The sequence below is a fragment of the Candida parapsilosis genome, contig 006372 (genome assembly GCF_000182765.1).
Source record: "Candida parapsilosis strain CDC317 annotated contig 006372".
Taxonomy (NCBI): Eukaryota; Fungi; Ascomycota; class Pichiomycetes; order Serinales; family Debaryomycetaceae; genus Lodderomyces; species Lodderomyces parapsilosis.
The window spans coordinates 236582-257488 of NW_023503283.1; the positions used below are offsets into that span (position 1 = coordinate 236582).

A 20907-nucleotide genomic window follows, 5' to 3' on the forward strand; every position below is an offset into this window, starting at 1 on the left:
TTAGTCAGTAGATCCCTTATCTTTAGACATACATACATACATATATACTTACATAAGTATGTGATGTGCTCTTTAATCTATATATACGTTTGCAAGTTTAACTACCCAATTGAGTAATAAAATTATTATCATATGCATCGCTACCAAATTAGTTCAAATAATTAACCCACAAAAACTTCTTTGATCAACAAAACACTGAGACAGAGAAACAGAGACAACAACAACAACAAGAACAACAACAAGAACAACAAGAACAACAAAGAAAAAAAATATACACACCCTCAATTGAAAATTATTAAAACCCAAGTTTTACTTCTTCTTTTCTACGTCACAGTCTATAGCATACTCCCTTTACAAAGGACCATACTGCACAGACACAACCACCATCATCATCATCATCATCATCATTACTTCACACCCTTCAACCCACACAAGCCACATACTCACCACGGCTGGTTACTTTTTTAAATTGCTTTGAAAAACGTGTTGCAAACCAAATACACCACCTCAATTTTACACGTATTCCCACCAGGAGCTTTCAAGACAACTACTATCAACAATCAGATCCTCGCATTAGATTACTGCTGAAAACTTTTTACAAGGGAAATATCTCGTCGACAATTGTTACAGATTACAGATTACACATCACAACTACCCCCATAACCATCTGTTGCATGGCAACACATTTCACCTCTCATCAAGATGCTTATTGAAAATTCAGAGAATGAAAAATACATCAAGACCATCAACTTTGGTTGTTATCCCAAGAATGTATTGAAATTTCAGGATAGTCAAGATTTTGTTCAACAGTTGATATTTATTGACTACCAATTGAAGTTGTTGATACAAAATGAATTTCGTGGAGAAGAACTCTCACCAGTAAGCAATAATATTGCTAATGGATCTTCTTATTCACCGAAGGAAAAATTATCGCAATTGATTAATTATGCAACGTCAGTGGGCTCAAACTACCATAAAACCACTAGAACTTATGAAAGTAACTTGTATTATACTGTGTTGATGGCCCACTTGTTGTATCTTGACGAAAACATACACGAAATGAACCGGCTACTCACCTCAATCAAAGTGTCATTTCAAGTGAGCAAGAATCTCAATGTATCCACCAGTGTATTTGAATTTATCCAGTATTTGACAGTAAGATACTATGCCTTGCTTGGATTGTGTAACTCAAATGGATTATCAATCTGGACCGATTACTTGAACTACTACAACAAACCATTTGCTAAGTCACACGTGGTTGCCAACCACTGGTTCGATTTATTACTCGGTAACCTCGCCGTGGCATTAACCAAAAATCGTACAATCCAGCTATCATTTGTCAACCAATTGACCAAATTACCATTTTACAAAAATAAATTGGCAATTATTGCTTTTGCCAATTTTCTTTTGCGTCCAGAAAGTAGTCGACTTATCAATCGAAATTTTAAACAAGAGTATACTGAATTTTTGGTGGTTGATATTAATGAATGTATTCATCTGAGAGTTCAATTTCCTGATGCCAGTGATGAAAATACACAAGTAAATGACTTCACTAACAATTTGTATGAGTCATTGAGTTATGTACCGTTTAATTTGGCAATTTTAAGACCTGATTTGTCCAAACAATTTTTGGTGGATGCAATGAAAAAGACGTACCAAAGCCGAGTTGTCATTTCTAATTTTATTTACACCTTGATTGATTTGAATGAGTATGATGAAGCATTGGCTGCTTTTAATACATACATTGACTATTTGGAAAAAGATCAAGAGTTGAAAAATGGTCATGTGGAAGATATATTGGCCATTATCGATACCTACAGTACTTGCATCATTCACTTCAATCCATTAAAATCATTCAAGCACCATGAAAAGTTTAAATTCACTGATGAACCCATTGTTTTGCAATACTTGCATAAATATATTGAACAATTGCAAAATTATATGAGCAAATTGGCGGAATTGATTGATTTGACTTATGATGATGTAAATCATGCTGGTGATCGAAACCCGCTTTCATTTTTGTATCGCAAATACAATTTAAATGTGTTGCAATCGGATCATTCACAATTTATGGAATTAATTGCCAAGGCATGGCACTCAATCGGGTACTATCATTACTACATGTCGTTGTGTGAATCAAGTAATCAAAAAATTCTTGACGAACATGTATCACAAGTGTTGAAAAACTATAAAAATTCATTGATTATTAATTCAACTGGTAATGTTGTTTATTTGTTCCACTATGCATTGGCATTGGCAAACACTGGTCAGTTGAAACCGTCGTTGAAATTGTGTAAATTCATTTTGAAGCGGTACCCTGAATCATTCAAAACTTGGAATCTTTTGGTTTTATTGATCACATCATTCAACAACAACGACGATGATGTGAATAAACCAGCAAGTTTCAATGATAACATTCTCCCCGATAATTTATTAAATGACGTTAGCAAAGCCAATGGTAATATGAATGGAATTGATCAACAAGTGGACAGTGGATATGTACCACCGAAATTGGAAATTCGAGAACCAGAAAAGTTCATCAACAAGGCATTAAACATTTCCGGGTTATACATTATGAAACACAAGGAGAGAGATATCAAGTTGCCCACTGATGCCAAGTATGAAATTATGCAATTGAAATTGACACAATTGGCAGTTTTGGAATCCATACATGGACCACAATACATGATGAATTATATCTCAGAAGTGTTTCTTTTGTACCATGAACTTTTCGAAGTGTCGTTCAACACGGCACTTAATGGGTCCACTGCCCTTTCATCTTCACGAAACTTTGGTGCCCATGTAAAATGGTCACATCGACCCAGTTTTATCGATCCAGTTGAGTTACAAAATGTTGGATCAAATACTCCAGCACCTTTACCACAACCACGTGCTAGCTCTCCAACAAATGCAGCTTATTCAGTGGCACATGAGACACTGGCAAAGACCAACCCAGTAGCGACAAAGAGTGTTTCTTTGGTTAATGAATCCAATGGATCCAATGTGAAACGAACTCATACTGTTGATCGATTGAAACGACTTTCGAAATTACCAATGCATCTTCCAAAGCCCAACTCAAGAGGTGAGTCAGTGAATAGACGAGACTCGGTTGTTTCTCAGTCTTCGTTAAAGACTAGTGGATCAGGACCTGGGTCACGTATCAAGAAGCCGGATTTTTTCAGAAATGGCAATGATCTGAAGAATACCATACTGGAGAAATCAGTATCGCCATCACCATCACGTACTGGTGTCATTCAAAGTTCAAATGCTGCGGTTGCTGGTGGTGTTGCTTCACCAGCTCCTGTAAAGCGTAATCCAGTTGCGCCAACTCATGCAACAACACCCAAGGACAATGTTCTTGAACGCAAGTTACTTCAGGAATTGTGGCTTTATACAGCACGCGTGTTCTTAAAGAATGACTTGTATGATGAATGTGAACAATGTATTGGTGAAGCTGAATCCATTTATGAACCAAATATCAAGACATTTATCGCCACTGGTCAGTTGAATTCGAAAACCAAGAAATTTCTTTCATTGCAAGAGTACGAACGTACATTGGAGATTTTGGAGCGTACTGATAAATACAACAAGATTGAATTTGGATACGCTGTATTGGGATTGGCCAAGTTGTTTCTCATTGATGATGTATCAACAAAGAGTTTATTTATTTCGACTAGAGATATGGATGCGGCAATTATAAGATTAAAAAACATGTTGGAGGAATTCTCCTTGAGTTGGCCTGTTGGTGCAAATAATGTTGAAGTGTGGTTTTACTTGGGCAAAATTTATGAAGTAATTGATGACAAGATTTTGTTGACGAGAAGTTTATGGAAATGTGTCGAGTTGGAGGATACTAGACCAGTTAGGAGTTTTGAAGTTTGTAATTCAAGTATGTAAAGTGGGATTTAAAAACAGTTATATAGTCAATCAGATTTAATTATTTAATGCTATAATTGAGAGCTTGATGTTTTGCGTTTGTAAAGATGGGTGTTTTGCGATTACGGGAAACAAAAAAAAAAAAAAAAAAGAGGTTTGAAAATTTTAAAATGATGACGAGTTGAAGTAAGCACCATCAATAAATCAAGCTACTACCCGACCCGATGTCAGAAATAGAACCAAAAAAGATCACATACTGCGGCGTATGTTCCTACCCACCGGAATTCTGTGAGTTTGGCATATCATTAGCCAAATGCCAACAGTGGCTTCAATCCAACCACCCAGACCTCTACACCAAACTTTACCCCAACATCGCTTCACCGTCCTCACAAGCTTCCGATTCAGCCACAGGTGACACACCAGTCTCCACCCTAGCAGCTGCTGCATCATCTCTCTCCATTGACCAAAACAACAAGATCCAACAAGATTTAGCTAAGAAACAACATCGTGAAGAATTGAAGCAACAAAAGGAATTGGCCAAAAAACTTAGCTCGAAAATCACCATTAAGCGAATTGAGAGAAACAAGAGGAAACACATCATTAGTATTTCCGGTTTAGAAGTGTTTAATATTGACTCTAAAAAATTAGCCAAGACATTTGCGTCGAAATTCGCCACTGGTGCTAGTGTCACCAAGAATGCGGAGAAGTTGGATGAGATTTTGGTGCAGGGTGATGTTAGTGACGAGGCCAAGTTGTATATTGAAGGATTGTTGAAGGAACAAGGGTTGGAGGATGTTAAAGTTGTACAAGTTGATGATAAGAAGATATTGAAGAAGGCTGCTGCTGCTGCTGCTGGAGGGGGAGGAGGATCGGGAGGTGCTGGAGGGGGTGCTGGAGGAGCTAACAAAGGTGCCAAATAGTACATATGTATAGATGATTAGAATGGGACAAAATGGTGATGAGATAGACTCTGTAAGTAATTAAGCCCCATTTGCAAAATGATAAACAATTGCTAGAGTTCTTTCCTGTTCAACTACATGGTCTAACAAATGTTACTCGAAACTGAATCAGTCATGTATCAAGTGCCATTAAAGTATCAAAATCGTCGAAAGTAGATTCTTGCCTATAAATACCACAATAGTGGCGCCCTTTTCGTTTCCGCAATGCGCGTCTAAAATCATCATTTCATTACCTTTCATTAAACTTTTTGAAAAACGTACATACTTCAACAAGTCCCCAATATGTACATCCAAATAAATAGTACCCTACCCGCTTTCAATCAATAAATCTACTCCCCTCTCTCTCCCATGATCATCAGGTAATCAATTTTGATATGGATACCTTCTCCTCTTCCTCCTGTGATCCATTTCTGGTTGCACCAGAAGCACCAGAAGCACCAGAAGCACCAGAAGCACCAGCACCAGCACCAGCACCAGCAGCGGACACCTCGACTCCCGTTAATGGCAACCTCAATTTTAAATCACCATTCTTAGCTTGCTCCATTACTTTCTCCTTTGTCTTCTTCACTTCCTTCCCCTTTTCTTCATTGATGCTCAATGAGCCAAAATTGGACACTGACCCTGGTTTGGGAATTGACTTTAAAGAAGAATTCGCTACATCGGTTGCGGTATTTTCTGATAATGCAGTAGTGGTAGTAGTGGCTGTAGGAACAGCATTAGCGGCGATGACATTATTTGCGATTAATTGTGGACTAACTGATCTAGATTTGGTAGATCTTGTCGGTGAACGAGATCTAGATCTCGATAATGATGATGTATGTGGTTCAGACCGCGAGTAAACACGAACTCGTTCATCCCGGCGTTGTTGCTCTTCATTTTCAGCCTCGTTGTTTTCTTTCTCTAGTTGTTGTTGCAAATTCGATATAGGGATAGTTGCATTTAATGTGGGTTGCTTTGTCATCTGAGAAATACTAGGGAGGCTTGGCAATACTTTCGGTTCACCACTATTCATTGAAATTGGGGACAAGACAGGTGCTGATTGCAGTGCTTGTATGGAATCGGAATCTGATTTGAGTGAAGGTGAAACAGACGATGCATCTGATTTGGATACATTTATACTAGGAACAGAAATAGGTGCAAGTGGGATCGGCGGTAATTTGACTTCAGTATTCAATGATTGTTGATCTTGCTGTGGTTGCAGTTGCGGTTGCAGCTGCGTCTTGATGTGTATATTCTGCGATGCCAATGTTGCCGCATTTGCAGCTGTTGAAGTGATGGGAGTCAATGATGGTAATCGTTGATTCTGTTGTCGTTGTCGTTGAGTTGGCGACACTGATGATGTTGACTGTGTGGTTGAGTCTGGTCCCATTGTGGAAGATGTCGACAAAATCGAGGTTGCTCTTCCTCGCATTGAACCTGGAGTCTGTTGTTGTTGCTGTTGTTGTTGTTGTTGTTGTTGTTGCTGTGGCAATGGAAGAGATGGTTGAGTTAATAGTTGTTGTTGTTGTGGTGGTGGAGGATTCGTCAATATAGACACTTGGGAGGCAGCTGGTGTTGGTTGCTGAGAAACAGTCGTCATTGGCGATCCTGAGGCCCCCGCAACTACTGGTGGAGCTGCGCTAGGTAATGCTGACGTTGGAGCGTATACAACAGCACCAGTGTTGGTCAACACTGGAACTAACGATATTGGACCATATGGTGATTGCATGACAGCCGTAGGAGGCAATGCAGCTCCCTGATCCAAAGGCTGTTGAGTAGGAATAAATGGAGTGCCACAATTGGTCACCATTGTAGCTTGATGTGGCGGTGGTGGTGCATTTCCCACTGTTGCGAGAACAGGACCATTTGGAGTTTGTTGTTGAAGAAGTGAAGCGCCACCCAGTACCTGTTGTTGCTGCTGCTGCTGTTGATGTTGCTGTTGCTGAAGTTGTTGAATTTGATGAAATTTTTGTTGTTGTTGTTCTTCAAGTTGTTCATCCCCAGCTTTACTTCCATCCAACCGATCCTGTCTCATTGATTGATTATATTGAGCCAATCTCAAAGCATTTCTTGCATGATTGTCAAGATTTAAATATGCACAATGTAACTTTCCCTTCATACAATTAAGACACGACGGTAAAGTTTCATCACATTTGATTCTTCTCCTTTTACATGTTCCACAGCCAAGATGCGAGTTTCGATGCTTTCGACGTGAGTTTCTCTTTCTCTTGGATGATAAATCGTGCTGAAGTTGAGCTTGTTGTTGTTGTTGTTGTTGTCGCAGCTCAGGGGTGTTTACCAATACCGGCGACTGGCTCTGTTGAATATTTGTAACTGAATTATTTGTCATCAGTTGCGTACTTCCGTGATTCGGTACTTGAAGTTGCTGCGGTTGTTGCTGCTGCTGTTGTGTATATGTTGGAACAGGGAAAGCTTGTTGCTGAGGAGGAAATCCTGGTGCAAAAGTTGTACGATGTGGTTGCAGTTCTACGAGAGCTGGTAATGGTTGCATAGGTTGCAGTAGTCGGGGTTCTTGTCGTATCTGGTTAATACTAGGTACTCCGGGAATAAATGATACTTTTCTCCCGCTGTCAATCAGTGGAGTCCTCGAATGGGAATTGGACTTATTGGGTGAATCAGGATTCCTTAATGCTTTTTGATAAACATCCATTGTGACTAGTTAGCTGATGCGTTGAATATACAGTAATGATCTCTAAGGTTGGAATGATAAATGCAAAGCGAAGTTGGTGCTGGTCTTGGTCTTAGTGACAAGTGACGTATTGATTATCTGGATACAAGGAGTGAGATCAATTATGAGCAGCTAGATAAAGAATGTTACCTTGATGATGTTGAGATTGTGATGAAATTTGAAGATGTATGAACAATTTCAAAATAAATGTATCTCTAATTTCAAAAAAATTTCGTATGACATTTCCAATTCTAAGACAAAAAAAATTAGAGCACAAAAATGAAGCTATTTAGTACTTTATTTTAATTTTTTTTTTTATTTTTGGCTTTTTGTATCCAACGAGATGAATGACGTAGTGCATAAAGTACTCGGCGCTCATTACGAAAGCAGTTACCGTTTCGATTAGTTTTTCTGTCGCCAGCGGTAGAATCAGCCAGAGGTACTACAAAGAGTCAGGAAATGTATCAGTGGTTAGCTATATTACACAGCTGCATATGACGTACTCTTTTTCATTAGTCCTTTATTTTCCACCCATTTCAGGAACATAAAATAAAAATTTACGATTAGAATTGTTCTTTGACCACTTGCCCAACTAATTTCATTTTTTTCTTAATAAAACCCAAATTTGGTGGGCGACACAATAACAATGGAATTAAATATTTATACGAAAAAGCCACAAGACGGAAATTAAAAACATCAAACAGCGAAAGAAGAAAAAATAACACAAGCGCCACAAAAGAGAAAAGAACTTCCTGCACCCGCCCATCCAACCAAACCATATTTCCTTCTTAACGGGGAAATATATTAAAGCTCTACTTCAGCGGAAGAAAGCAAATGCAACTGACTAGTCCGGCTATTTTCAAGTGCTAGCTTAGCTTACAATTCAATAATTTAGGTCGCTGCTCGCCGAGGCTTTAATGCAAATAGCGACCCGAAAAAAAAAAAAGAACATTGAGCAATCGACCAACAAAAGAAAAAAAAATTGCACAAGGCTTTTTTTTTTTTGTTTTAGTATTGCTTTGCATTGTACATACACGGTTTCGTAGTTTTTTTGATGCTATCACGTAATATACGGTTCGTATAACTTGAAAAAGAAGATAATACGTCGGATCTTCTCTTAGATACCCGATTATCCGTTAATTACCTGCAAAGAGCTTTCGAAAACAATAGACTACGTTTACTCGGAAATGGAAAGACAACGTTGATGCTATTGTCTAAGGTGACGTGGATGTCGGCTGGAATCTGTAGCAATGTTGTGAAATTGCCGCCTATTTTATTTGGTTTCCGAAACACACACAAGCGCCAAATGAGGATAAATTGAAAACAAAAAAGACTAAATCCGTAGGTAATCGAGAATCGCAAGTAGTGTACAGATGCACAAACAATTCATCTTTCTTTCCTATTGTTCATTTGCTTTTTTTTCTCTCCCCTTTTGATTCGCGTTCCCCCTGAAAAAGACGAGAGAACAGAGAGGAGGAGAACAATAGAATATTACAAATCCTTTACTAATATTCATGTTTTTCCAACTCTTATATTTCTTATACTCTCTATCCCGAGGGGTATCCCTCCATACAGAAGTCAGTAATGTAGTCGTTAAGGAAACACAGGACATGAGTTCAGTGGTATCACCGTGAGAACAACAAATCCGCCCTCTCGTCGGAGTTATACGCACAGGGGGTGACGAAAAGTACGAAAAAAAAAAAAATAGAATCATTCTTTGCATGGCTGATTCAACTGTGTACAGTCCGGGGAGAATACGAGAAGTTTGCATAGCCACATGTTACACAAATGTCTCAACATCATTGTCTGGAAAAAATGGACTGCGGATATGCGGAGTTAATTATAAAGACAATTTTAGACTGAGTTCTCCTCCAAAAAAGTGCACTTCACAAGTTTTCTTTTCCAGAGCTTGGGGGTAAATCCCTCCTTGTCTTCGCTCGGTGTTTGACATTATGTCGCTATAATTTTATTAATGCAGTTTACACATATATCAAATTTAGTATGTGTGCGTAAGAAAAAAAAAAAAACGATAACAGAGAGTGGTCTTTGTGCAATACAAAGCTTAACGACTTCTGTGTAACTGTAACCATGTTGCAATGCAATAATAGCAAGCAATGCATCTTCGGTTAAATTGTTTACTCTGCCTAATTGGGAAATCCGACGGAAAAATCGATTTACTTATTCTTGACTCGGAAATGACTCTCTTTCGGGGCTGTTGTAATAACTTAGCAAGGTGCTGAAGAGAGACCCTTTTATCTAGAATTGATCTTAAAACATACATTGTGGAAGCACTCTCGATATGATTTCACTTGTGTTTTTCAGCATCTTCTTCTTGAAAAAGAAGCCACTTTCAAAGTTTTGAGTAACAAACCAAATCTCAGAAGTTGTTACCAAAGCATAAAGAAACAGAGGAACTTTGTTCCTCATGTTCAACAGACATGACATAACATTGAAAAAAATTCATGCATCAAGGTGTAACCTCTTTTGTTAACTCGGTTAATGATCATTTTCGCATCGTATATGCCAGTCAATGTCGTATTTCTCATCTCTCATATCTGCACGATCCATTCAACTTTAATCTTTTTCTGCGCGACACAAATGAACGCATGATGCATCCATCAAAACTCACTGAACGTCACATTGGTTGGTAATTGGGAACCTTATTAGAGCTAAAAAAAGTTGAGGTTTGTTTAGCCATGGGAGTTCGGGTGCAAAAAAGAAACTAAAGAACCAGCTTTGAATGTTCTATCATGAATTAGCGCTTTAAGTCAAATACCTTTGAAGAAGTATTGCAAACTCTTTCATATTGTATATCTCATAGCTGTGGTGATCCATCTATGCAGCCACAAAGATTCCCCTTCTATTCTACCCTCCCCCAACAAATGGTGTTAAATCCCGCTAAAGTTTTTGAATAAGGAAACCACTAGTGCAAGAAGAAATACTGAAAATACATTTCAATGCAAAAGGACTTGCATCCTTTATAAAACAAATTCCAACTCTCACAACTGTCTGACTGGCTGTCTTTTTTCACTCAGTATATAAAAAAAAATGGAGTTACGTAATCTACTCTTTGAATTCATTTGCGAAATCATTATCCCTCTTTCATCATCATTGGTCTTACTCCCAAAGGCAACCATATTCAAATGTCTCAATTTGTTACCACAACGACAACCGTATTAAAATGTCGCCCAAAGTAGACTTGGCAAAGTAGTCACACGTGATAACTCAAAATTAGCGATCGAAACCACTTCTGGAAGGTTAATTTGGTTCTTTGATGGTACACCTGGGTGCAGGTCAGGATATGGAAACAAGCACAAGAAATGGGTGCAAAATTTGCTAAACCTATATTTTCAAACTTCCATTATGGAGAGAACAAAAGAATTATTCAATCTAGAGATGGTTGTAAACAGTTTATTATTTTTTATTTTGATTGTGTCAAGAATCTTGTGTTTGAGTATATTGTTATTTACGAACATTTGTATGTTTGGAATAGACAACTGCCATAAGAAAATGATGATGAGACTTATTCATTGACCCAATTTTGTGTGGATCTTTTACCTTATTGGTGTGAACAGGACTCGGAAATGAAAAAGAAAAGGAGGAAGAAGAGGGAAAACGGGAACTCGCGGATGTTCGATGGATCTAATGATACTTTACCTTTATCATCAACATCATGGGAGAGGGGAATTGCATAGTGAAATGAATACGATACTAACAATTCACAATCGTCCAAACATTACCCCAAGTCCTCCATCTCCTGATAGCATTCGTTCAGTGTTGGTCCAACTAAATGGTATAATTTTCACCATGGCTATATCACAATTTCTTAAATGTAAACAATATTTGATAGAGTGTGAATCTCAGAAAGCATTAAAACTAACCGAAATCCGATTGACTTTTTTCCAGACAAATAATAACCACCAGTTAAGGTTCCAATTGATGATGATAATGACGATAATATTGACGATTTACCATCTGCTTTTCCAGCTGGTTTCCCAACTCAATGGTTGGCTAACATCTTTGATTTGAGTCATGCTGAGCAAAATGGCTTGCGTTATAACAATCCCACCACTTCATTCTCAACTATAGTTTTTATCCTTTTGAAAATGCCCAAGTTGTTCTAATTAGAGTAGTGCTTTGAAAAGTTGTGGATTCTTTGCACCCTTCAGTTCATTTGGTTTGACCTTGAGAAAGTGCATACTACTATAAGCAGACTATTTTATTACACGCCACTTTTCCAGTTGTATACCCAATGGAATTGTCTTATTTCACGAAGAACAGTTACCTGGAGGAGGAAACTAAATGAAGAAAGTGAACGCAGTGAGGTATGGTGCTGGATCAGAAGAGTTGTTCTTGGTCTTACTATAGGATACTACCTGATCAAATCTGTTGCGAAAAAAGAATCGCGTGCTAATCTTTAGTTCTAATAGGTACACTTAACTCTATGAAAGCATAAGCAATTGCTTCAATCTGCGAATGGATAAGGTGACACCACCCATCAAATACAACTTCGATGGGGGGTAGCAGAGTCCTAATAATTTGCAACCGAGGTTGCGAGAAAATTTCATTTCAAAACTTTTTGATGCTTCTCACAATTTTCTTTTGTCTCCCTGCAACGATTGTTATCCTATGGACCAGATCATCAACTTCGCAAAAAGAGTCAACCTAGTTCAGCAAATCACACACATACGACTCTACACCATGAACCAAGTACCGAAGAGTCCAATCTCATCCAAAGTAGTTACAGAAACCTCACCACCAACTCTGCCGTCGCAGCACCACCCGCAGTCTTCAACACTTGCATCTCCACTCTCACCCTCATCGCCAAAACCAGAGCAAAACCACGGAATTCACGTGGATGAATCCAACACACAACAACCACAACCCAGGCCACAAACGAAACAAAGGAAGCCACAAACTGCCGAAGAGTATGCACACCAACTCTCCCTTTGGAGATCGTCTGGTCCACAAATCAATACCGAGACATGGCTTTTCGAAGACGTGGATAAACTCAATCCTATACAGAGCAAAGTCGATAGTGCAAAACTCCTACATGCTTGTGAAAAAGCGTATTATTTACGCGACTGGAACAAATGTCTTGAGTTGTGTAATTTAGGGGCCGAGTTATTTGATGTTGAATTAGACGAGGTTGGTGATGCCATGAAACAGGAATTACAATTGACTAGTAGACGCAAACGTTTGGGTAAAAAACATGAGAGGAGTGTGGTTGATTTGTATGATATTAAACAAAGGTGTTTGAGTCGAATAAATGAGGGTAAACTAGAGGAAGCCAACCCAACCGTAAATTGAGAGGATAGTAACTCACATGTATATCCTTTTAGTGAACCACTGATTTAACCAGTGCCCATGACTGGAAAAGAGTCCTTGCTTTCCACATGTTTTGTATTTAGAGCAGATTACATTTAGCAGATCACTTGACGAATTGATCATTTGTATTTCCTTATCCCTAGTTCATCTCATTTCATTTATTCTTTTTGCTCTAACGTGTGTCTTTCACGTCTTTTACCTTCTCATTTTGCGCAAGCTACTCGGTACTCATAACTTCAACACAAAAATAAAAATTTGAACCTTGCACTGACTGACATCCCAACGAAATTACCTTAGTTATTTTCAGCTAGTACCCACCCATCAACAATGGATAGCAAGTCCTTAGAAGTAATATCACGATTCAAAGATGCCCTTGCCACAAGAAATAAGCTTGAGTCGAGTCTTGCCAACCCATCAACGAAAATAACATCAACAACAACCTCATCATCATCAACAACAGAAGCCAACGATACTCTTCCCACATACAATCGTGGTCTCAAATTACATTTCCAAAATCCCTCACTTGACAGCCTCAATGCTAAATCAGTAGAGTACAATGGTGAAAAATATACCGTGCTAACCAATGATTCAATCGAGCGTGGTAACATCAGAAACAAACGCAAATGGAATGAGTTTTACAATGATGGCGATGCCAAGGAGGGAGATGAGTATGAAAATGATGTAGAATGGTCAGATGAAGACGAAGAAGAGATCCATCCGTTAAAACAGTCGCGGATAATTGAACTATTATCACCAATCAATCATCCCCTGGAACTCGTTACTCACCCAGCAATTTCGAAAACCTACCAACTGCAAACGTTGAATAAATTGGCAATGGAATTGATTGAAGTGATTGAATTTGAACAAAATAACCTCAATTGGTTAAACAAGTTGCTTCAAGTCTTGAATGGAGAAGATTGGTTTTATTTGCTTGAGGAAAACATTGGTCTTAGAGATTATGATCATGGTTTGGATGAAGACAAGAAGAAGGCGATTACAAAGAAGAAGGAAAAATCAATTGCCGATGCATCTAAAGCGGTTGTTGACAACTTCAGAAGCGAAGAAGAGGAGCAAGCTGATCCATTTTTCGCATTACCCACTGCTGTCAAACGATTTGAAGCATTTCAAGAGCAATTAGAAACTAAAGATGAATCCGGTGTCAAGGAAGAGCTCATCAATTACTTACAGGTGAGTATACAGAGACAACATGAGTATATTGAAAATCTAACGCAGTTGAGAAATGGATTAGTGCGTGCAGATAGGTTAAAGAGTGATCTTTATAAATGGGGGCAAGAAATGCACGATAAGAAAAGCTCTTGAGGTATTGACTATGTTAGCCAAGTGGAGTTATCTGACTCATGGACTGCTCCTACTACTCTAATTGATTAGTTTGTACATTAAAATTATCTATCAAGTAGCTTATTCATCTTCATCGAATTTTGGTGCCAAGTAGAATCTCAAGTATCCACCAACATCCAATTTAAACTCAAACAAAGCAGGAGTCTTGTCAGCTAATTTAATAGTAATAGAACTAGACAAACTAGCAGCCTTAATAATATCATTAAGATATTTCAAACCAAAAGTCAAATCAACTGGATTATCCAAATGAACACTAACACTTTCTTCGGGTCTATCCATATCAGTATATGGTTTTAATACAACACTTCCTGTACCGGTTTCACCTTCACTAGTAAACTTGACTGAATCTTTGGTAACAATAATGTTTAAAGATTCACTTAAATTTTTCAAGTCTCTAACAATCTTGGCAAATTCTGAACTTGGCATATTGATAACAGTGTCATATTCCATATCATCAATTTTCAAAAATTCCGAATCAATATTCATTAACTTCAAGCTATATTCACTAACTCTTTCCCTCTTTTTATCTTCAAATATAGTCATTACACTATCAGGACTATCTTCAGCCAACAAAGTCAAGTAATCTTCATTTTGACCACACTTGATGATTTTGCTGAAACTTTCCAAATCTATACCCAATGTGACATCTCTGTCACATCTGTATTCACTGAATGCAGTTTGTCCAACTAATAATGATACCAACAAGACACGCGAGTCATCAACGGCTTGAACAGTTATTCCATGTTCAGTACAGTTGAAATTACACAACTTGACACAATCTTTGATTGAGTCAACAATCTTCTTTAACAAAGTTGATTCATCAAATTTTCCTTCCAACATGGTTTCGATTATAGCTAGTTGTAATTGAGTATAGGTGTAATTGAAGAAAGCAATAACAACTAGGAAGGATAATCAATTGAGAATTTTTTTTCTTTTCTGGAAAAGAATCATATTTTCGCTGACGCGTCGGATATTCCACTGTATAGAAAATTTCACTAAAGGCGCGTCACGAAGTTATCAAAGAGTGACCAGAGGGTGAATCTAATTCGACGACGTGGCACTGAAGACGTGTCAGATGAAGAAGCACTACATCACGCGCGTTAGAGTTATATGTATACAACTATGAACTCCAACATTAATCTATTTACTTGTTACATTGTCTATTAGCTCCTTGGTTTAAGCATCAACGATCCCACTCAACAAACCCCTCCAAATCACTGCTGAACAAGCGGTAGGAATGCAATCCTTGTATGTGACTTGTCACTCAACGGTAGTATCAACCTGAATGCGTCATGTGTATTCAAGTAATAACGATACAACCTTTTCGTTCGAAGGAATCCCAAACTTTCATACAAATTCAATGCACCATTGTTGATCACTTCGGTTTCCAACATTATTTCATCGACATTGTCATCAATCATTTTGTTAATGGTTAACTTCACCAAGTTACTAGCGATACCTCTTTTCCTGTAACTGGGGTCAATCACCAACATACCAATGTACCCTCTCAACCGTACTCCTCTATGCGGTTCTAGCTTCGAAATAATGACACCTATTATATGATCTTCATGCTTGACTATGAAACAGTACTGGGGCCAGTTATTCAAAAAATACCAATAGACGTAGATTGAGTACGGCTCAGATAGGTGAGTTGAAATCAATTCGGAAACACGTTTGAATTCATCTTGATTTTTGATATCGAATTGGTAATACGGGAACCCGTCAATAGTAGTTAGTGGGTCAGCCATGTGCTTCGCAGTCTGCCTCTGATACTAGGAGTTGTTTTTTTTTTATTTTTTCTTCAATTTTTTGTTTCACTTGGTGAAGAGATTCTAGAGGTTCTATTAAGTGGGGCATAAAGATGCAACAGATTTCACAATGGCTAAATGGCTAAGTAATGCCAATCACTTTGCAACTTCGACAATAATTGACAGCTGGCATCGTTTGGAGTGCTATCCATCACCTGTCAAAACTCGGTATTGCACATTGAACTCCGACAGTAATTAACAGGGCCTTGCTTATATGCAGGATGCTCTAAAAAAGATGGGTAAACGGAGCATTGGGTCGCAAAATCCCGGCGATCTTCGGGTGCATATTACGACATTCAAACCTCTTCTAGCCTTCCCCCTAATTCGGTGCTAGCCGTCTCTATACTCTATAGTCTACGAGAGAGACACACATCAACTCTATGAAAGACAGGTGTCTCTGTGTGGTTACGTCATACATTCTTTACTTAAGACAGGTCCTTCATATAGTGTTACCAAGTATCTGATGTCATTTACTACGGGGCATTGAAACCCATTTTTTCTTTTTCTTTATTGTGCAATGAGAATCACAAAGCAAAAAGAGAACGGAAGACAGCGAACAACCCAAAAGTGCGTCCATAGTACTGATTATTTTTTTTGCCAAGATTACACTACCCAGTGTCGTGTGTACCCTATGTGTGTGTCTGGAGATTTCTCTCATTCGAAAAGAGGAGCAATTATAAATGGTGTAGTCCAATCTAGGTTGAGCAATGGCACACGGGTGTGAATAGCCAGTGGTATACCCAAGTGTAATACCTCTCTTACAGCCTCTGAGATCAACCACTGTGATGTCAAATTCCCAAATTTTGTCGTAGATGTCTTCTCCGTCTTTGTAGGTTCTGATGTTGTCCGACAAGTTTTGAAATCAACGTGTGATTCTTTTTTTTTCTGTGTGTGTGTGTGTGTGTGTGTGTGTTGTCTTTGTGTAGCTCTTATGTACTGATGTATATAAAAGCAGGCTAATTTTCACCCACTCTTTGGCAGAAAAAGTAAAAAGTGTCCTAATCCCCCGTTACTACGATTTTTTTTTCTATCCAATTGATTCAATTGTATTTACAAAAACTAACTAAACTTCCACAATTATACATAAACGATGGCTCCTCCAGCAGTATTAAAGAAATCCGGTGTTATTTACGGTAAAGATGTCAAAGACTTGTTCGACTATGCACAAGAAAAAGGATTTGCTATTCCAGCCATCAATGTTACCTCATCATCAACTGTTGTTGCTGCTTTAGAAGCTGCTAGAGACAACAAAGCTCCAATCATTTTGCAAACTTCTCAAGGTGGTGCTGCTTACTTTGCTGGTAAAGGTGTTGACAATAAAAACCAAGAAGCTTCCATTGCTGGTTCAATTGCCGCTGCTCACTACATCAGAGCTATTGCTCCAATTTATGGTATTCCAGTTGTCTTGCACACTGATCACTGTGCCAAGAAATTGTTGCCATGGTTTGATGGTATGTTGAAGGCTGATGAAGAGTTTTTTGCTGAACACGGTACTCCATTGTTCTCATCCCATATGTTGGATCTTTCTGAAGAAGCTGATGAAGAAAACATTGGTACTTGTGCCGAGTATTTTGAAAAGATGGCCAAAATGGGTCAATGGTTAGAAATGGAAATTGGTATCACTGGTGGTGAAGAGGATGGTGTCAACAATGAACACGTTCAAAAGGAATCATTGTACACTTTACCAGAAACTGTTTTCAAGGTTTATGAATCATTATCCAAAATTTCACCAAACTTTTCCATTGCCGCTGCTTTCGGTAACGTCCACGGTGTTTACAAGCCAGGTAATGTTCAATTGAAGCCAGAAATCTTGGGTGAACATCAAGAATACGCCAAGAAGCAAATTGGTACTGACAACAGACATCCATTGTACTTGGTCTTCCACGGTGGTTCTGGTTCTTCTCAACAAGAATTTGATACTGCTATCAAGAATGGTGTTGTCAAGGTCAACTTGGATACCGATTGTCAGTATGCATACTTAGAAGGTATCAGGGATTACATCTTGAAGAAGCAAGATTACTTGAAAACCCCAGTTGGTAACCCAGAAGGTGAAGACAAACCAAACAAGAAATACTTTGACCCAAGAGTATGGGTTAGAGAAGGTGAAAAGACCATGGCCAAGAGAGTCACTGAGGCTTTGGAAATTTTCCACACTAAGGATCAATTGTAAATTCTTTTGACATTTTATATTTAAAGTATAGTCTTATAAATAAACTGTAATAAGATATTTATGTAGTACATTTGTTTCTATATACATGGTTTACACTCGTCCATTTAGTATGCTCTTTATCTTTTTGTATTCAGGCATATTGTTGAATGGATCTAGTCTTTGATTTTGGAAATGTTGTCCCACAACGAGATTAGCTTTCACATACTTTGAAACACATCTGTCAATACATTCTGATTCGCCTTTGGCTAACTCCCCCTCTCCATATTCATGAACGAGGCATTTTGCTTCACATCTTCGTAATAGTTTGTTAAATGTATGAGCTGAAGCTTGAAATTGTATCTCTGCTAATTTAATCTTTTCTGGATCAACAGTGGCATGTGAGTACTGTGATGAGGAGCCAAGAAAGACCGACATGTTTTTAACAACTTTGCTCTTGCTATGTGTGCTTGCTAGTTAGGTGATGAAATTTTTTGCTACAAGCAGTTCTGTTTTTTCAACTTTCAACTTTTTTTTTTTGAAAGACTTTATCCAGAAAAGAAATCAAAATCGTCCTGTTCCATCATTACATCCCCCATGCATGTGCTTTTAACAAATGATGACGGGCCCATTAATGATGGGTCTTGTCCATATATGAAATACTTGGTTGATGAAATCAGACAAAACACCGATTGGGATCTCTCAATCGTTATTCCGGATCAACAGCGGTCATGGATAGGAAAAGCACATTTTGCTGGTAAGCCATTGGTTGCGACATACGTATACACTAAATACTCTACAGGGGAACCCAATCCCGATATCAACAAATTTGAGGGTCCATTTGACCAACCAGTCAACAAATACGCGGACAACAAAGAATACCAAGAGTGGTGCCTTATAAATAGCACACCAGCGGCATGTGCAGATATAGGTATCCACCACTTATACAGGCATTCCAAAAACAAACCAATTGACTTGGTTGTAAGTGGACCGAATTTCGGAAAGAATTCGAGTAATCTTTATATTCTTGCTAGTGGAACCGTTGGAGCCGCGATGGAGGCGGTTACACATGGTATAAAAGCTATAGCATTGAGTTATGCATTTAACAGCATGGACCACGATTTCAATACATTAAAGGAAGCTGCCAAGATTTCAGTCAAATTGATTGAAAAGTTGTACTTGGAGCTAAAGCATCACCCTGAAATAGATTTGTTCTCAATCAATATTCCATTAGTTGATTCACTTAGACTTGGCCATACAAGGATTGAATATGCGCCAATATTACAAAATCAATGGGGCTCTATATACACTCCACGAGACGCTTTAAACGACAAAGGACAGATCCAGTTTGACTGGACTCCTGACTTCAAACGTGTCTATAAAGATGGACTCATCGACCACAATCATACCGATAGTAGAGTTTTGTTGAAAGAAGGGATTAGTGTGACACCTTTGAAAGCAGCATTTGAGCAGTTGTCAACCTTAACAGGGGAAATCAATCTCAACGAAAAAGTGGATTCGTCATCTCCCAGAAAAACATTGTTGATTACTGTACCGAAAGACGTTTACGTGTATGAGCCTTTAGTGCAAGCATTCAAGGCCCTCGGTTATAATGTCACGTCCGATCCCAATCTGGTACCAAGTGAGTCTCCAATGTTCCATTATGGTGAGTATGAAGATATAAATCTTGATTTAATCCATGACAAAAACTACTTTATCCCTTCCTACATTTATCGAAAAGCTTTGATACGAAAGCACTACCTTGCCAATACTGTACATCAATATGTCGTTAAACATCCAGATTCAATTTTAAAGAGGGCAGTTCCTGAAAACTACCAACTTGAACTTGACTATGCTGAGTTTCTAGACGACTCACTCGATGAGGCCTACGAACTAAGAGATGCTATAGAAATGGGCGATAAAGCATGGATTGTAAAGCCAAGTATGAGTGATAAAGGTCAAGGTATAAGTATCTTCAAAACAGTGGACCAATTGCAAGCCATTTTCGATGCATTTGATAATGATGATGATGAAGATATTGGGGATGAAGAGGGAGATGGAGACCACAAAAAAAAACAGGGCAATGGCTTAATATTGTCTCATTTGAGACATTTCATTGTACAAGAATATATTGCCAATCCATTATTGCTTCTGGCGTACGGTAACAAAAAGTTTCACTTGAGAACCTACGTAGTTTGTCAAGGAAATTTAAAAGTCTTTGTATACAAGAATATCTTGGCATTGTTTGCTGGGGAAACATATAAACAACCAACTACTAATACCAAAGGACAGATTGTTTTGAATGGACACTTGACAAATACTTGCTTACAAGAAGACGAAGACCCTTTGGTTGTTCCATTTTGGAAGTTGAAAGGGATTTCCCAAAGTGACAAAGACAAAATATTTGACGAGTTATGTGAAATAACGGGTGAACTATTCAAGGCAGCTACCACCGTAGACAAGTTAAACTTTCAACCATTAGACAATGCAATTGAAATATTTGGTGTGGATTTTTTGGTTGATGAAGATTGCAATGTCTTTTTACTAGAAGCAAATTCATATCCTGACTTTAAACAAACTGGAGATGATTTGAAGGATCTCATTTACAAGCTATTCAAGCTAGTTGCAGGTGATATCGTCGATCCTTTGCTTACAAAGTCGGAGAAGCCTGCAGTGGATGGTAACTTGAAACAAGTCTTCTAAGGCTATGCAGTGTGTATAATCATGTATAGAGATCAACAAAAAGATAGGGCCTCGTAAGCA

At 38.3% G+C, this 20907-nt stretch overlaps 10 protein-coding genes across 10 annotated transcripts; 6 read left to right on the plus strand and 4 right to left on the minus strand. All coding sequences in view use genetic code 12, as the record gives it.

Annotated features, from left to right (window-relative positions):
* Window positions 1-702: 702 nt before the first annotated feature.
* Window positions 703-3897, plus strand: CPAR2_401160 (uncharacterized protein; the record flags this gene model as incomplete). Its single annotated transcript, XM_036810995.1, has 1 exon — window positions 703-3897. The coding sequence occupies one exon, from the start codon at window positions 703-705 to the stop codon at window positions 3895-3897; it is 3195 nt and encodes a 1064-aa protein (XP_036667476.1).
* Window positions 3898-4100: 203 nt separating this feature from the next.
* CPAR2_401170 (uncharacterized protein) lies at window positions 4101-4796 on the plus strand (the record flags this gene model as incomplete). Its single annotated transcript, XM_036810996.1, has 1 exon — window positions 4101-4796. One exon carries the CDS (start codon window positions 4101-4103, stop codon window positions 4794-4796), a length of 696 nt encoding a protein of 231 aa, XP_036667477.1.
* A 394-nt stretch (window positions 4797-5190) lies between these two features.
* Window positions 5191-7485, minus strand: ZCF21 (Zcf21p; the record flags this gene model as incomplete). The annotated part of the gene is made up of 1 exon (XM_036810997.1): window positions 5191-7485. The coding sequence occupies one exon, from the start codon at window positions 7483-7485 to the stop codon at window positions 5191-5193; it is 2295 nt and encodes a 764-aa protein (XP_036667478.1).
* A 4719-nt stretch (window positions 7486-12204) lies between these two features.
* CPAR2_401190 (uncharacterized protein) lies at window positions 12205-12813 on the plus strand (the record flags this gene model as incomplete). The annotated part of the gene is made up of 1 exon (XM_036810998.1): window positions 12205-12813. One exon carries the CDS (start codon window positions 12205-12207, stop codon window positions 12811-12813), a length of 609 nt encoding a protein of 202 aa, XP_036667479.1.
* Window positions 12814-13158: 345 nt separating this feature from the next.
* On the plus strand, window positions 13159-14151 carry CPAR2_401200 (uncharacterized protein; the record flags this gene model as incomplete). Its single annotated transcript, XM_036810999.1, has 1 exon — window positions 13159-14151. One exon carries the CDS (start codon window positions 13159-13161, stop codon window positions 14149-14151), a length of 993 nt encoding a protein of 330 aa, XP_036667480.1.
* Window positions 14152-14250: 99 nt separating this feature from the next.
* Window positions 14251-15030, minus strand: POL30 (proliferating cell nuclear antigen; the record flags this gene model as incomplete). The annotated part of the gene is made up of 1 exon (XM_036811000.1): window positions 14251-15030. The coding sequence occupies one exon, from the start codon at window positions 15028-15030 to the stop codon at window positions 14251-14253; it is 780 nt and encodes a 259-aa protein (XP_036667481.1).
* Window positions 15031-15404: 374 nt separating this feature from the next.
* CPAR2_401220 (peptide alpha-N-acetyltransferase) lies at window positions 15405-15938 on the minus strand (the record flags this gene model as incomplete). The annotated part of the gene is made up of 1 exon (XM_036811002.1): window positions 15405-15938. One exon carries the CDS (start codon window positions 15936-15938, stop codon window positions 15405-15407), a length of 534 nt encoding a protein of 177 aa, XP_036667482.1.
* A 1150-nt stretch (window positions 15939-17088) lies between these two features.
* On the plus strand, window positions 17089-18168 carry FBA1 (fructose-bisphosphate aldolase; the record flags this gene model as incomplete). Its single annotated transcript, XM_036811003.1, has 1 exon — window positions 17089-18168. One exon carries the CDS (start codon window positions 17089-17091, stop codon window positions 18166-18168), a length of 1080 nt encoding a protein of 359 aa, XP_036667483.1.
* Window positions 18169-18258: 90 nt separating this feature from the next.
* Window positions 18259-18582, minus strand: TIM12 (Tim12p; the record flags this gene model as incomplete). The annotated part of the gene is made up of 1 exon (XM_036811004.1): window positions 18259-18582. The coding sequence occupies one exon, from the start codon at window positions 18580-18582 to the stop codon at window positions 18259-18261; it is 324 nt and encodes a 107-aa protein (XP_036667484.1).
* A 159-nt stretch (window positions 18583-18741) lies between these two features.
* Window positions 18742-20847, plus strand: CPAR2_401250 (putative tubulin tyrosine ligase; the record flags this gene model as incomplete). The annotated part of the gene is made up of 1 exon (XM_036811005.1): window positions 18742-20847. One exon carries the CDS (start codon window positions 18742-18744, stop codon window positions 20845-20847), a length of 2106 nt encoding a protein of 701 aa, XP_036667485.1.
* Window positions 20848-20907: the final 60 nt, after the last annotated feature.